The 17766-nt window shown below is 41.8% G+C and overlaps 1 protein-coding gene across 2 annotated transcripts in view; it reads left to right on the top strand.

Moving 5' to 3' along the window:
- The first annotated feature begins 10000 nt into the window (after positions 1–10000).
- LOC131253423 (uncharacterized) overlaps positions 10001–17766 on the top strand; it is a 76491-nt gene continuing 68725 nt past the window's right edge. For both annotated transcript variants that reach the window (XM_058254412.1, XM_058254411.1), the window contains exons 1-2: positions 10001–10352; positions 12014–12101. In XM_058254412.1, coding sequence (XP_058110395.1) covers positions 10240–10352; positions 12014–12101 — 201 coding nt within the window. In that variant the 5' untranslated portion in view covers positions 10001–10239. The remainder of the gene's footprint in view (positions 10353–12013; positions 12102–17766) is intronic.

Genomic DNA, 17766 nt, shown 5'->3' with positions numbered 1-17766 from the left:
CTCAAAGAATGAAAATCTCCTCTTAAGGTGCTGACTATTATTCTTAGGTGGCCTAGCACCAATTTTAATATGAATCTAATGCTTTTGCTTGTTGGGTGATGTATTTGAAAAATCTAGAAAAACTTAGACAAGCCATTACACTTTAAATCCTCCCCCAAATCAATATGGAATAATGATGGAATGTTTGATGTTTCTCAACATGATTGGGTATGAAATTGATGATTGCTTGTATAATCCTTGCTCAATTCTTATATGATGATCCCTATAACATGTTTGATGTACTAACCCTTGTGTATATTTTTGGTATTAGGAAATATATGAAATGTTTGGTTTCCTCGCTAACCCACACATCACATATGCACCTTTATTTCACAAAAATGTTAGCATTTACGTCGTAGAAAAATCTCAATTTTATGTTGGGAAATATGAATGCATGATATTTCTTATGTTAGTTGATAACCCTGATTGTTGAAGTGTTATGGATTACCATTAAAACCATTGGGTTGGTCAGGAATCTGAGGAGAGAGATGGTGGTCCCGTTGGTAGGACTATCCTGAGGATAAACCTGTGAATTTGTGTAGGTGCGTATGGGCAACAGTAGTTAGACTACATGGGTCGCTTGTACCCGATGTCGTCTGTCACGTACTCGCTTGAACTCGTGCAGTCTAGTCTACTTACTGACCAACCATGTTTGTTAACCATGTCTGCTCACGCCTGAATGGAACCTGGGATACCCTTCGCCCACTGAAGTTCATTGATAACCGTTGAAAACTGATCCACTGTCTCGAGAGCCGGGCATGGTGGAATGAGACACTATCTCAGAGTTGTCGGCCTACGTTGGGGTGACGAACCTCCTCGTAGTGACCGCGAGCGATCCCTTTCCCAGCACTCCCCATATGCTTGAAATCGATGATGAGAAACCCCATAGGATCAAGGATCGCAGGGTCTTGGCCTCGCTCATTGAGGGCCTTAACCTCGTAACTAGTTAGGGGCATTAATATCGTGGGTGTACCAGATTCCCCAATCTGATGGATGAACGGAATTAATTAAATACTTGGTTAACATTATTCATGCATTGTATTAGCTAGGATTTGGCGACTCGGTAGTTGAGGTCGCAATGAGGGAGTGTTGGTGATGTGCAATCGTTAGACGGAGTCACTCGAGAGAGTGTTGTGGCGAGGTCATGCATCATATCATTTATCATGCATATGCATTAACAAGATTAGTTAAGGATTTATGAATGTCTGTCTTTCATTAAATGCATAATATGATTGATGTCTGATGTAACTTAAGATTAATAGCACCCACTGAGTTGATCACTCACTCCCACTCTGGGACGGTGTTTTAAAACACCAACCAGACCCTTTACTAGATGCAAGTGAAGCGGAGCTCGACGAGCCGAGGAAGGTGAGCATGGATGAGGTTGAGGAGCTTCCCTACTTCCAGACTTTCGGCGAATCCTTTTAGTTTGAGTTCGGGCTACCGCGGGGTATGGGTCAGGGCTCTAGTCGCTTTGGGTCATGTATGGGTGAGACTAGTTCCCTATTTAGATGACTTGAGATTTGTGGTTTAGATATTTTTATATTTAGTGGCACTCGATACTGCTTTATGAATTACTTACGCTGCATGTCTTGCTAAACTCTCCATTGTTTATGAGATCATCTAAATATAATTAAAATTTGAAGCCATTAGGGCACCCATGACACCTGAGAATTCAAGAGCCGAGTTCTTACACGACCCTTAAAAACCCAGGGTGTTACACATGACCACCCAACAAGCCATACAAGTAGGTTATGGCAACCCATTAATTGATCCATTCTAGTAGGTAGTTGCTTGTGATAACAAACAAACATTATTCATGTGTTGGTTGTGATTATATGCTTGTGATGGTGGGACATGTATAATGAGAGTGTATATGATGATGATATAAGGAGGTTGGATAGTACAGTAATACATGTGTAAACCTATGCCTATGTGAGCCTAAGAACTAAGTGGGGCCACCTCATGTGTCACACCCCGAACTCAGGAACCGGGCTCACAAAATTTTCAATCGCCGAATCCGGCGCCGACAGCCTCCGTAGAACCCCATTCTCGGCTCCCGGCACCCATCTCTTTCTCATTTTCTCTGTCATTCTCCAACGACAAGCAACTCCAACGTCCACGGCTTCCATGGAGAACCTTGGTATGGCCCACCTTCCTATCTCTCATCCCCACCCTCCAAAGTCCATCTCAACCGTTAAAATCTAACCTTGGAGCTCTAGATTGCATCAGTGGAAGGACGAGTCCGAGAAGATCAAAGGTGGGTGAATTTTCATTGTTTGTGGGTGTTTTTTTGAAGGTTTGATTTGATTGATTTTGCCAATTTGAGGGCCCACTTGTGGTGGGACTCATCTCGATGTATGCATTGTATGGAGGGGCCCATAGTGGCGGGGTCCCTCCGCTACCCGATCTCCCTCTCTTTCCTTCTCTCTTCTTTCACTCTCTTTTGATATGTGTGGCCCACCCTGATGCACCCCCACCACTAAGTATGTATTATATCTATGCCATCCATATGGGGCCCACCTTGCTGGACCATCCAGCGGCAGGACCGCTGGTCTGTCCAGATGAAGAGGAAACACAAGTATCAATTTGATCCAGTGGTGGGCCACACTGTCATGGACCCACCTTGATGTATTTTTCAGGTAGTCCATCCACGCATGGCCTGGGAATAGGCAAATGCAAGCCTCAGGTGGAGCACACCGTGCTCTATCCAGTTTGTGGGACCACCGTGACGTGTGTGTTTTATCCTAGCAGGTCCACTCCACTGGACGTGGACCCCACTTGATGAATGTATCTGATCCACACCAACCATCCAATTTCCTAGATCATTTCAGGGGTTGAGCCGAAAAATGAAGCTGAACCGAATCTCTGGCAGGCCATACTGTAGAGAATAGTGGTTTGGGCGATGTAAACTATCAGTGCCCGCCGTGATGTTTCTACATACCATTTGTATCAAATATTGGACTTGTTATGCCTGTCATGAGCCCAGGAACCCAACTGGCTGGGTGGATCCTCCTGCTGTGTGCCCCACCTATGAAAATCCTCCAAAAAATAAAATAAAAAATAAATAAATAAAAGAAATGAGGAAGGGCGGCTCTGGACGCTGTTGCTGCTGACGTCCAGAGGACGTTGTAGCAAGCAGCGTCCCACTGCTTGTAACCGCCAGGGAGAATGGCCCCACCTCAGGCCCCATGACGATGTATGTGGACCATCCACACCATGCATTTGATGGGTCCCATCTAGATATTGGGTCGTCTCAAAAATCAGCCGTACATAGAACTCAGGTGGCCCACACCATCTTAAATCACGTGAAGACATGTTTACTATATAGATCAATTGTTGTGAAGGGGATTACTGTGATGTACGTGCCATCCACACGTGGGACGTACCTTGATGGAGGTGCTTTATCTACACCGTCCACACGTGTGGACCCTACACCAAACTGAGGTATTGACGTCAGTAAATCCTTGAGGCCCACCATGTTGTATCTGTTTCACCTGCACTGTCCAGCAAATGACGGTGCTGGATGCACCCACCCACACGTGTGGGATAGGACCCACCTTGATCCATAACTTAGTCCAGCGTCCAGAGGGTCTGGACGCTGGGTTCTTCCTGATGTAAAATAATATTATATTATAGTATTTTATTACATTATTATATTATGTTATTTTATATTTGATGCATTTAGGTGGGCCACACCCACGTGATGACTCCACCGTAATGCATCCAGCGTCCAGCAATTGACGGCTAGATGCTAAGTGGTCATATTATTATAATATATAATGTTAAGATATAAATAGCAATAATATTTATAATATTTTATTTCATGTAGTTTGTGGTGGGCTCCACGTGGGACCCACCTGTGCCGTTTGAGGGTCATACAGCAGCTATATAGCTGCTGTATTGATGTCTGCAGGGTCTGTGGGACCTCCTGCTGAGTGGTTTGGCACCCACTCCGGCTGTCCATGTAGATGGGACCCACCATACATCATAACCGTCCATTCATCTGGCCAACTTGTCTCAAGGCTTGAGACTGACAACAAGACAAATCTAATATCATGTGGACCACACTACAGAAAACAGTGGCGTTGTATGTTTACCTTTGAGACCCCTTTGGGTTACAAAAATTTTGAATCAATATAATATTTGTTTTTCCTCCATCTACAGGTCTTTGTGGCCTTATGCATAGTACTAGATGATAGATAATCGCTATAGGAGGCCTCCTTTAAATTTTAACAGTGTAAATCATTATCATCCACTGCCATTTGTGGTATGGTCCGTATGATCCTTGGGATATGATTCATTTCGTAATAATGCTCTAAGATGATCTCTAGCTATAAATGAATAGTGTGGTTGGTTTGGGCCCATTTGACTCGACCCATTTGATTCGGCCCATTAGTGCGGCCCATTGATGCAACACACTTGATGTGTAGAAGACCCATTAGTGCGGCCCATTGATGCGGTCCATTTGTTCTATATGAGGCCAATGGATGTGGTCCATTTGTTGTATATGAGGTCCATTGGTGCGGCCCATTGATGTGGCCCGCTTGTTGTATTTGAGGTCTATGGGTTGCGGCCCATCATGATGCGTTTCAGGCCCATGTGATGCAACCCATCATGACGTGTATTAGGACCATGAGATGCGGCCCATAGTAATGTGTATGTAGCCCTTGTATGAGGCCCATGCGAAGTGGCCCACTTGATGTGTATATGGCCCTTATGTGAGGCCACGAGCCCACTATACGTTTAGTTCTATGTGGGCCACCCCTTGGGGCAATGATGGTTAAATGTCCACAATGATGGGCAATGGTGGTTGAATGTCCACATTGTGACCTTTCCTTAAGTCTTGTTCAGCTGATTGTCGAGGCTGATTCTGATTTGTCGAGGTCGATTTTTGGCCGATTCCAATTGTCGTGACCAATTTGCCGATTCTGATTATCGATCGATCCCGATTGTCGTGACCGGTTTGTCGATTTTGATTATCGATTGATCCCGATTGTCATGACTGATTTGCTGATTATGATTATCGATCGATTCGATTGTCGTGACCGATTTGTTGATTCTGATTATCGATCGATTCGATTGTCGTAACCGATTTACAGATTCTGATTATCGATCGATCCGATTGTCGTGACCGATTTGCCAATTCTAATTATCAATCCATCCGATTGTCATGATCGATTTGTCGATTCTGATTATCGATTGATCCCGATTGACATGACCTATTTGCCGATTCTGATTATCGATCGATCCCGATTGTCGTGGCCGATTGCCGATTCCGATTGACGTGACCGATTTGCCGATTCTGATTATCGATCGATTCGATTATTGTGACCGATTTACCGATTCTGATTATCGATCGATCCGATTGTCGTGACCGATTTGTCGACTCTGATTATCGATCGATCCGGATTGTCGTGACCGATTTGCTGATTTCGATTATCGATTGATTCTGATTATCGAGGCCAAGTTTCGAGGCCGATTCCGATTGTCGAGGCCGAGTATCGAGGCCTGTGAGATGAGGCGATGGAGCCCATTGTAATGTATGTTAGGCCCATGTGAAAGGCTCATCGTGATGTATATTAAACTCTTGAATGAGGCCCATGGTGTTGTATATTCGACCCTTGTATGAGGTCCTGGGTCCACTATATGTTAGGATCCATGAAGGTCATTCCTTGGGGGTAATGTTGGTTAAATGTCCACATTGTCGAGGTCGATTGTCGATGCCGGTCATTGATACCGATTATGAGTATGTGGCAGCATAGCATCATAATACATGCCCATACGCATCATCTGCATATTTGTTATGAGATGTGGTCGATCATTGTATATGTCATTGAGCATGTTATTATGAGACTCCCTGATAGGCGGAGGTTATCTCACATGAGCGCACGGTATATGTGGGATTGATGCATGGCTGGTTCGTATGGTTCATGCGTCTCGCATTATGATTACTGTACGCCTTAGCGACATCAGGGCCATAGCCTCCACAGGCATATCATGGATGGCCAAATGAGACACTGAAAATGTTTGGTTCTGGCATACGGGCGCCATAAATGTCCCTGGGTGAAAATCTCTAAACCTTCGTGGCCAGGAGACGCCCCAATGTCGAGACCGAATGGATACATGAGTGCCGGAGTGCCGAATACCAGGAGGCCGTGTCTCCCACTGTGTCGTGGTCGGTTGGGAGGGGGTCTGGCCTTACCCGCCCGATGGTAGGGGGTATTGCTAGGCTGAGTTTGACCAGCTCGTGAATGGGTCCGCTATCGACGTGTCGGATAGGTATTGGCAGACTATTAGTCAGGCGGATAGTGAGGTTTCTTATACTCACTTGGACTATGCTGCTGGGAGAGCGGCAGGCCATTTGGAGTGTACTAAACCCCGGTGATGATCCCAGAGATGAACTGTACTGATATGTGGATTTAGTGAGTAGGATTTGTATACTCATTCATACATTCATTCATTCACTATCCACTCGGGTTGGTGGTGCGCACTTATTTGTTACGTGTGCCATTGCAATGACCAGGATTTCGGTTGGGGTGCACGACTAACCTTAGATCAGGAGTTTACCACATTGAGTCTGATTATCCAAATTTAGGTATGGGACTGGTTTGGATAGAAGTCCCTTGTGATGGACCCCATAGCCTGCGATACTACATGCTATCATCCCGACTTCACACTCCAGTATGGTCATTCCATTCGCACCGCATATTGCATGACATTCGCGGCATACATCATTTTAGTTTACTGCGTTTCTGCATTTATATGGTCTAAATATGGCTGACTCTATTCGTGAACTCATCAGGAATTGTATATTACATTGCATCCTCGACATCTGATTTTTTTAGCTTTTTATGACTCTTTATTTGCATAGTTGTTTTATATTGCTTACTCTATTATCTTATGATTCATGATCTTGTCAATCTTTCTGCTTATTCCGATAATGTACGATTTATGGATTACTAGTATTTTCAGTATTGTATGATGATGACATTGTATTGAATACTTGACACTTACCTTGTGCACACACTTACACCACCCTCTAAGCTTTCTATAAGTTTATGCACGATAGATGCGTGCAGATGATGATAGGTTGCAGCAGTGTTGAGCTTAGAGCGTGCAGCGGCCTTCTGGAGCTTGACTTTCAATTTATGTATTTTCCTTTTATACATTGTACTCAAAAGTTTTTTATCATAGTGGATTTTGTGATGGTGTTCTTGTGGTTATTGTTCGTGGGTTATGCTTGTGGTTATGCTCGTTATGAATTAAATTGATATTAGAAATACTCCTTATAGGATCCCAGGATCGGAACCTGGTAAATGGGTGCCGGGAGCTGAGAATGGGGTTCTGCGGAGGCTGTCGGCGCCGGATTAGGCGATCGGGAATTTTGTGAGCCCGGTTCCCGAGTTCGGGGTGTGACATCATGAACCGCCTAGAATTACTAAAAGTGTGCTAAGTGTTGATTGGTGCGTGATACCTGTACATAAACCCATTATGAACCCATTGAGATGGACCACTTAATCCTTACATGCTAATGAATGTGTCGGTGGCGCGACCATTTTGATAAACCATATATGATTCTTGTTTTGTGTTATGATAAGTGATGGCTTGATGATTAGCTATAAAATGGGGTGGATCTGTACACCCTTATGATGCAGAAGATATAAACACGTGCATAATCTTCTTGACCCTGTGTAGGGAGTGCACACGAGACGATTGTTATACTTAGTTGACATTGTGGTAGTTTTCGGCTAGCCAAGCGTGTTGCACATGTTGGATTTATGTACACGCATGCATATATATGCATCATGGACTTGAGGTGCACATTGTATGCGGTGTGATCATGCATAGATGCATGTGCATAATGAGATCACAGGATGATGATGGTACATCTTGTGCGGATATTGCACATATATCCGGTCCAAGATGACCGTGGACCGAGGCTGGATGTGGATGGGAGAAGAGCCCGATTGACCTTAGAGCTACCTTGGGTGCATACATGACGTGAATGCATAAGTGTCTGGTATGCTTGTGTATATCATAGCATATATTATAGCATCCTTGTGTGACAAATGGAACACCACAGCAACATCGTGGTTGTATTGATGAGATCACCACAGCAGCATCATGGTTGATATATATATGGGCACTGAAAATTTGAGTTTCTTTACACTGGGTCCCAGACCCTTGGGTGAAACTCCCTAAACCTAAAGTGGTACCCTCGAGCCTCATCGTTAAGACCGGGCGGATGCCATGGGTCACCTAGTATTGAAAACCATAGTAGGCCTAACTACCGTCGACGTGGTCTGGTGAGAAGAGGTTCGACCATGCCTAGCTGAAGAGTTGGAGCGAATGTGGTTGGGTTTGGCCAACCCGCGAAATGGGACTGCTACCGGCGTGCCGGGTGAGTATTAGCATGGCTATAGGCCCCCCACTGACAGAGAGGGTATGCGAGGCCTCTATTCAACAAGTTTCGGACTTGTTCTAGATATCAGGCCTCGGTGATTCCCAATGATGATAACTATATTGTGATGTGGATTTTTTTTAGAGGAGGACCTGCATGCCTACATATACACAACATACCTTTGCATATTATCACTTGCATTGCATCTTATTCACTTGGCTTTATATAGTATTACATATCACCATGTTTCAATTTGTGTACTCTGATATTTTGATTGCTATTCATACTTGTACACTACGCACATAGAGTGTACTCACTAGGCTTTTTGCCTAAGCTTTCTATTTTTTTTTTCAGGGCAGGAGTAGCTTGGAGGATTTAACTCTTTGGATACATTTTGTCTAAGCTATATTTTGGCGATGCCTTCATTTTGTACAATTTAGAAAAACATTGTACTTGTATTATGACTAAATCTATAACGGAGATTGTTGCTTAGTATTGTGATTACGGATCATCATACTCAGGTATTATTAAAAATCTTCCTTATGGTGTGATGAACTCGGAACTTGGTGTATGAAAGTCGAGTGCTGAATTCAGAGTATCATGAAAGTTGTCCGTCCCCGAATTTGGAACGTGACAAATGGTCCATTTGATAATGGACAAGCTGTTTTTTAGGGCCATTAGAGAGCATCAAGGGAGGTATATAATAGATAGATTGGATGTACCATATACATTAAAGTGGGCCCATATATTATGAGTGTATATTAAGCATTGTATTCTAACACACACACACACACATATATATATATATATATGGGAAAAGGTACTATGCGCTCGACCTCACGATAAGCTCCCGTGAGGTTGAGCTGTGTGGGCCCCACCGTGATGCGTGTCGACCATCAACACCGTGCATTTGATGGGTCCCCTCTAAATTATGGGATATCCCAAAAATCAGCCGTATACGGAACTCAGGTGGGCCATACCATCTAAAATCATGTGAAGACACCGTTAAAACATATAAAAGCACTTGGTGGGGCCCACCTGAGTTTTGAATGCTGCTGAAACTTGGTCTAAACCCTCATCCAAGTGGGACACACATAATGGATGGGCTGGATTTGCAAACCACATCTCGGTGGGCCCAAAAAATGATTATGAATGTTTTAATGGTGCACGGCCCCTCTCCACTTCTGTATGTGGTGTGGCCCACACAAGTCACAGATTGACTTGATTTTTGAGACCTAGGCCCACGATGGAATGGTGCATATGAGTGATGGGGTAGATTTTCGAAACACATCACGGTGGGGCCCACACAACTCGACCTCATGGGACGGTCTCGTGAGGTCGAGCGCATAGTCCCTTTTCCCATATATATATATATATATATATATATATATATATATATATATATATATATATATATATATATAATGTTTCTAGTTGTAAATACTTTACCAGTAATCATATTTGGGAGCGTTAATCTGATTACAGCCGGTAAAGCCTTTACAGGCAAATACATGCATGTAACACCACTTAGAGGGACTTTGCAGGCATCCAAACGACTCATTGGTATCAGTGACAGGTCTAACAGGTCATAGTGCAATAACACTTTTTATGATTCTCTCCCTCCAAAACAATCAGAAAGATGAAGCTTACGCAAGAAAATTCTTCTGCCGCCCTTAGCCACCCGTACTTGTAGAGGAAACGGCCTCTTCCTTCTTATCTTCTAACGCTCAGCTCGCTCTCTCTCTCTCTCTCTCTCTCTCTCTCTCTCATTTCAAAGAAACAAAAAAGCAAAGAAAATGGCGACAGCAAAAATATTCTCTCTATTCCCACTCCTGCTATTCGCCGTCTCCTTCTTATCTTCTAACGCTCAATCCTTCGACGTTCGCAAACATCTTGCCACCGTTACCAGGTATACTCTCCTTCTCTCTCCCACCGTACACCTGGCATGCATTTTCGTCAATCCAGACCGTTCAATCGTTGTCCCTCTTGTGGATGGGAGCGTATCCTGAATTCACACTGATTTGCTGGTCCTGACCTTGCGATTGGTGGCGTCCAAATTCGACGGGGAAAAAATCGGACAGTTAATATTGTCTAGTCAGTGTGGGGTTTCGGTCTACACTTCATTCCCTACAGAACCATGAGTTTGACGGTTTGGATGGACTTTCATGCATCACGTGTTGGTGGATGGGTTGCAACTGTTCGATGAAATGCTGCAATTACACACTAGATGGTGCTTATTCTTCACTTTTTCGTACATTTCTGCCATAATTTATCGTTTGGGTTTTGAAAATTTTCTGAGAATTTGATCTGTCGTGGATTCGACCCATATGAGTAAATACTTGAAAATGTTTGCTTTGGGAGATTGAGCACTTTCAGATTAAAACAAATTCCGTGGTCATGCATAATTTTCTAGCATATTTAACGAAATTGCATCAATCTGTCAAGATCCACAAATGGATTTGATCGAATTATTGCAATTCGAAGTAATTTCTATGAAGGATATGAAAAAAATGAGTTGAGATGCATTAGTCATTCAGATAATGCAAACTTATGGGTTGTTTGGATGTCTTTAAAATTTCAGTTGTAAATACTTAACACCTAAAAAGATTTTTTTTTTTTTTTTTTTTTTTTAACGCACACTGCATGGCCACTCGATCTCATGATCTCAGTGTTGAAAAGAGTCTGTCTACCATTGAGCCATGGAGATGGGCCCACCTAAAAAGAGTTTCGTTGGTAAACTGCTTACATTATGCCATGTTTGGCTTTTAAGTGGTTTACCATGCAGAAGTGGGTATTCAGATCACTTAGGCTTGGAGTGGAAGATCTTGCCAAAATCCTCGAATCACATAAAAAAGGGCTTGATTTTTGTAGGGCCCTAAGAGAGTGTCAAGAAGCGCACATGATGAATGGATTGGATGTTCTACACCCATAACAGTGGGCCCCATACACAATCCTATTCATTTTATGTATGAATGTTTTAGGAGTATTTGGATAGGAGCTGTTCTTCTTAGATTGTGAAACCTTATTGATCTCTTCTTGGGGACTGAGTTGTTCCCTTTTCTTCCACTGTTTGAGTGTCTAAATTTGCCAATTTGATGGTGCTTTTCCATCTATAAATAAACAAACATTTAAATAGAAATCATCATTGTCACCATCATAGCCCTATTTCGCTATTTGGCGTCGGCTCTCTGAATCTTGAGGTGCCAATTGCAAGATTTGAAATAGAAATTCTCATGATTGATTGGCAAAAGTTTGGTGACTGGCTACCCACCTTACATTGACATTCCTTAGCCGGGCTTGGGACTGGCTAGCCTGTTGCTACTAGGTGGAGATAAAAAATCATCATTATCATTGTCGTCGTAGTCATCATCTAGCCTTATCCCAACTAATTGAGGTCAGCTACATGAATCCTGTTTTGCCATTCCACTCCATCATATACCATATCTTCAGTTAAATGGTGGGGTTATATAAACTAAGTAAAATAAAAATGAAGTAAATAAAAGCACTGTATCTAGCTTGATACTTTCTGCACTATTCTATTTAACAATTCTTGTCTCCATTTATCTGCAGATATGATTTTGTGAGAGATGTCAACGACAATGCCTATGTGGCTTCTAACATTCCAGATGGATGTAGTGTAATCCACTTAAATCTCGTGGTAATTTGTATTTATAACTTCTCACCAGGCTATGGTGGTTCAGCTTAGCCATTTGATTTTTCCTCCACAATATCATTGAAGGATTTTGGTCATTATTGCATGCTAACTTGCGTTTATCTTCAATGTTTTGTACCTAAAGTTCTGAATCCAAAAAATGTCAGAAGTAGTATGTTTTGGATAGGCATGAACTGTTAGGTAGTTTCCCTTATCAATTGGACACAATCATCATGATCATGATCATTTTGGTCTTCTCCCTACAATTAAGGTTTGGCTTTTGAGTGGTAAATTGACAAAAAGTTTTACAATTGACTGCTACTAAACATCAACTTTCCCCTTTTACCCGGGCTTCTAGAACCAACAATGGCAGGGCTCACAGTGACACCACTCAAATGCCAACGTGGTCCCAACTCGTTTCAATTCCAGTACATGATGCCCCAAAGGATGAGCAAGCAATGTAGGGTCAAGGAGCAGTAGTTGCTAGGCAGACTGAAGTACAAAGCACCCACCCACTTGAATAGCCAAGTTCAAGTTCTCTCAATATTGCAGGGACCCAACCAATACATGATTATCATTGAACAAGCTATAACTAATTTAATGCGCCACTGGTAGTTTCATAGTCTGAGTTACTTCATAGTTCATACTTGCACATGCATGACTTGATTGATTGGATCCAATAAGCCCCTAAAATGTCGGGGTCGTATGTTATTGCATAATTTGATGGGGACATCACGCGCACACGTGCACTCACGCTGCCCCCCCTACGCACGTATGCCAGAAGAAGGAGGGCTCCACCGTCTATCTGGATCGATGACCATGTCCAGGGAGGGCCTCCTAGTTAGAAGACGGAGTTTTGGTTCAAGAGAGTGGGCCTGATAGCCAAAAAAAGCCCATCATGGGATCTCATGATCGTGGCCCACTAGTCGGATTGATTTCATATTTTAGGTTTTGCTTATTTATGTTATTTAGAATATCGTGAACGCTTTAGATTTCTTTGATTGGTTTTTATTTTAGTTTACTTCATCGCCAAGTAATAGGTTGCGCACATGGCGCGAGTTTTGGGGTATAGGGTTTTCCCTATAAATAGGCACCCCTTGTAGTTCTTTTGATTCATTGAAGATTAATAAAAATTCTGCGTTTTCTTACTCTCTGAGTTGTGAAGCCTAATTAGGTGTGAAGCCCTTCCTTCACTGAAGGGTTAACTACCATGGTGCGAAGCCACATCTATCCCGATTCGCCCCCATCCATTGCCATCTCTACTACCTATCTTCTATTATCCCTTCTTCTCATCTCACCCCATCATCTACACTTCGAATCAATTATTTATTGCAGTAATTCTCCTCCCAACAACAGAATTTCAGAATTTGGCCCTACAGGAGGGCTGAAACTTCGGCGAAGCACCATGCACAAACCGTATATCGGATCGAGCTGAGATTTGGGGGTTTTGGAGTCCATCCTTGGCCGACCAGGGCCAAGGTGGCCTTTTTCTGAATAGTGGGCCCCACACACGTGCGGCCGGGATCACACGCATGTGCGTCTGGGCCATTGTTGTTGTCCACGCGTGCGGTACTTCTCTGGTTCATCTCTCTCCTCTCTTTCACTCCGCTTTCACCCAAAATCCCTAAACCTAACCCTAAATTAGTCAAATCTCCAATTTTATGCCCCTTTTCTTACCCTAGGGTTCCCCGAATTGAAATTTCTGAATCCCTTGGATTAGGGACTGATTACTATGTATGTGTGGATGATTATTTCTTATCTTTGAGTATCGTTTGGTTCATAATTTTTATTGATCCAGCCCTATCATGTGTAGGCCTGGACCCACATAGATTCCCCTTAATTGAATGTTTGGACTTTCATGTGGGATATGGAATTTGTGTAATTGTCTCTGAACTAACGTGATCTTAAGCTTGAAATCTCGCATATCATATTTAATTTTCATGTCTTGCATCATAATTGAATTAGATTTTGATAATTAGTCCAATTTAGTGGAAATGGCTAAACTTTAATTATGTTTATTAGTATTAATATCTAGGGTTAAGGATTCCACTTTGTAACTATGTCAATTTCAAGTTGAAGCTTCAATTTTAGGGTGGGTCCTTCCTCATTATGAATACTATGGAAGGAAATTATTGGTGATTCTCCAGTTACTAGTTATTGTGATGCAGTTCAATATTGCGTCCAAAATAATCCAAGAACGATATGAACTCTGGGATGCTCTCCTTATTGGTCCTAGTATTGACATACAGTTTTTTCACATTATCAAATATACCTTCACTCCTTTGTTAAATACTAAATTTATGTGCAATTATATATGTTCTGTTTTGCATAGGCTAACATTAATGAAGACCTTACATGCAAATGTTGATTGTAGTTCCCAAATTTCTAATTTTCTTAATGATTTGTGTTCATTTATTTTGTCTAACTTCTGGAAACTTTAAAGCAATGGATAAAGCAGATTGATTAAGTTCCCTTTAATAAATGGGCCATGTTGTGAGGCCGTGTGACCCTTCCAATCATTCAGAATGTAAATTGAATGGTCTTGGAAGTGGGATTTTTCTTCGTAATATTTGGTTGGTAAGCTGGATCGAATCCAAATCGTGAATGTTGAAGCAATGAACACGTACGATTGAGCTATAGGTTCAAATCAATGTGAGACTTCATTACTTCTCCCATAAAAAAACTATGGTGAACGTTTCTGCTGGAACAGTGACAAAAAGTCACTTTGGGATGAAATATATACTTGACAACAACACAAGTCACAAGTACTCAAAAGTATTCTCCACTAGGATTTGTCACCAACAAAGCCCACCGTCTTGAAGTGATGTAGGACATGAAATTAACCATGGAGTGCAAGAAATCAAGTTTGTGATTATGCCAATATTAAACAGTCACAAAATCCAACATCCTACATACTATTAAACATTCAAGAAGGGCAATCTATGGGGGTCCAAGCCTACACAACCATTAAGGCTGGATCAAATAAAATTATAAGCCAAACAATCCCAAAGGAGTGTAAGAATTACCCATTCTTGCATAGGATTGTTCTCGACTCAAGAGATTCACTAAGTTTCAATTTGGGGGAAAATCTAGGGTTTGAAAATTGGGGAAAATTGAGATTTGGGACCCTTTTGGATTATGGATTTCGGATTATGCAGTTTTCTAGATGACGGTTAGGGATCGGTTAAGGTATTTGAGGGTACAGGGACTAATTTAGCAATTTTCAGATTTAACAATTCCGTTATACCACATGATAATGTTTAGGAGTGAATATTAGGGGTGGATCTAAGGGGGTTTAGATAGAGTATTAATGGGGGATCCTACGGGGAGGTTTTAAGCCAAAAAAAAGGGAAAGAAATAGAGGGGAAAAGAGGACCTGGGATGGGCCACGCACGCTGGACAACAAGTTGGCCTGGATGCACGTGTGACTAGACGTTCGTATGTGTGAGGCCCACAAAATCGGGAAAGGACTCATAGGCTAGGATCGGCTAGGGGTGGGTTGTTTCCATATAAAAAATCACTTCAATCTGGCACGTGGTTTGTACGTAGTACTCCGCCGAAGTTTCAGCCCCGTAGATGCGCTAGAATCTGAAAACCTTCTTGTGCACCGTTGTAGGAGAGGATTTTGATGAGAAAATTGGTGAATCTAATGGTGGATGGGGTGTTGAGGATGATGGATGAGATGCGGAAGAAGATGGTGATGATTCGGAGCTGGTATGGCTTCGCACCATGGTAGTTAACCCTTCGAGGAAGGGAGGGCTTCCCACCTAATTTGATCCTTTAACTCAATGTGAGAGAGAGGAATAAACGTAGGATTTTTTTTTTATTCGTGATATCATGAGAGTCCATACATGGGATTGCTTTATTTATAAGAAAACCCTAAATCCAAAAAGACAAAACTACCCTTGCGCCATGTGCGCGCACTAATACTAAAACTAAAATAAATAAAATAACTAATCTAAGCAATCAAAGCCGTTCATGATGTTTGTAATAATAAAAATAATCAAAACTCAAAATCCTAAATCATCTAAAGTAGTGGGCCACGATCATGAGATCCGATGGTAGGATTTATGTAATGATCGGGTCCACTCCAATGCTCCATAATGCAGCCCCCTAATTATGGGGTCCTCCAAAGATGTCGTCGTTGATCCAAATCGAAAGTGGGGCCCGCTTCCTCCTCGAATACGTGTATAGAGGGGGCGTGTGCATGATGTCCCCATCATAAAGCCTTATTTGTTCACATCATACAACATAAACTGCATGTTACTTCTAGTTCTTGGTGACGGAATTTCTTGGAGGTCTATATTTTCTTCACTTGTTCTTTGATTGCTGCTGTCTGTTGATTATCATGTTTTTCTTGCCTATTGCAGAACATGCTCTGTAAAAATAAATTGACGGTTGTCTGACCAAGATACATTTCCTTCGAACATGCATGGCGAAAATGGGAATTTTGAAATGGAGATACATATGCTTCTTTCATACACATGCATTAAATGGCTAAATGTTCTTCCATTAACTTATGACCCCAAAACAAACAATAAAAGCTCCAATAACTCGATGGGCTAAAGCACAATGAATCAAACTTGGTTTTTGACCAAATGGTACCACTTGTGCCTACCCTGGTTTTGTAAATCGGTTATAATATGGCTGATCAGCCATATCGTAACCATATCGGCCACCCCCATTACCCAATACAGGTGGTGAATTAGTCTGTTTAAGCCAACAATTTGACTGCGATCGACCTTATGGGATGCTACAGTAAGGTCGAGCATATAGTACCTTTTCTCTCTCTCTCTCTCTCTCTCTCTCTCTCTCTCTCCATATATATATATATATATATATATATATATTTTTTTTTTTTTCTGACTTGTTTCTTCATTTCAACCATGGTATTAAAAAACGGCTATAACACGGGCCCTGTTGCCTTGTGCTGCTATGTGCCCATAATGGGGTGGTAGTGGTCCGATATGGGGCCAGTGCATTTTCTTCCTTTGAAATAAATTTTGACTGTTATGGGGCTGTAACAGGTGTTACAGCCCATATGTAACAGAGATAATTCTGGCTGTTATAGCCATTGTTATCGTTATTGAATACCTTGATTTCAGCCATTGAGGAAGCTTAAAAACTCATTTTGTACAGATTTAGGCTTATTTTGGGATCAAAACACAAGATTTGATTGATATTTGATGATTTGAAGTGTAATGAATTATTTGGGAAAAACTAAAAGAGTGGGAAAGCTATTATTTTTCATCTTCTTATTGTTGTATTTCAATATAAGGGACTCTAATCATAATCATCATCATTAGCTAAGAATAGTCCGATAACCATTGATTACAAATGATAGATTCCGGTGTATTAAATTATATTTTTTTTTCTATTTCGTGATACTTTGTCAAAATTTTTTGGTCAAAGAAAAAATTTATGCCTACGGGCTTGTATCATCCAATACAGGCCTGTTACGGTCCTATATGCTCCGTATCCTCCGTATCATATCATTTTGGGCCCAGCTGATACGGTGATCAATACACTTATTTAAAACCTGGGTTCTTACTCAACAAATATACATGTTTTGGAGAGACTCACTTTGTTCTCCACTGAATCCCAGTTAACTTGTTTGACGAGTCAGTATCAGATGATTTTTTGGAACATCACTGAAGAAAATTGAAATGTG

This window comes from Magnolia sinica, chromosome 8 (genome assembly GCF_029962835.1).
Source record: "Magnolia sinica isolate HGM2019 chromosome 8, MsV1, whole genome shotgun sequence".
Classification (NCBI taxonomy): Eukaryota; Viridiplantae; Streptophyta; class Magnoliopsida; order Magnoliales; family Magnoliaceae; genus Magnolia; species Magnolia sinica.
This window is presented reverse-complemented; position numbering and strand designations above follow the sequence as displayed.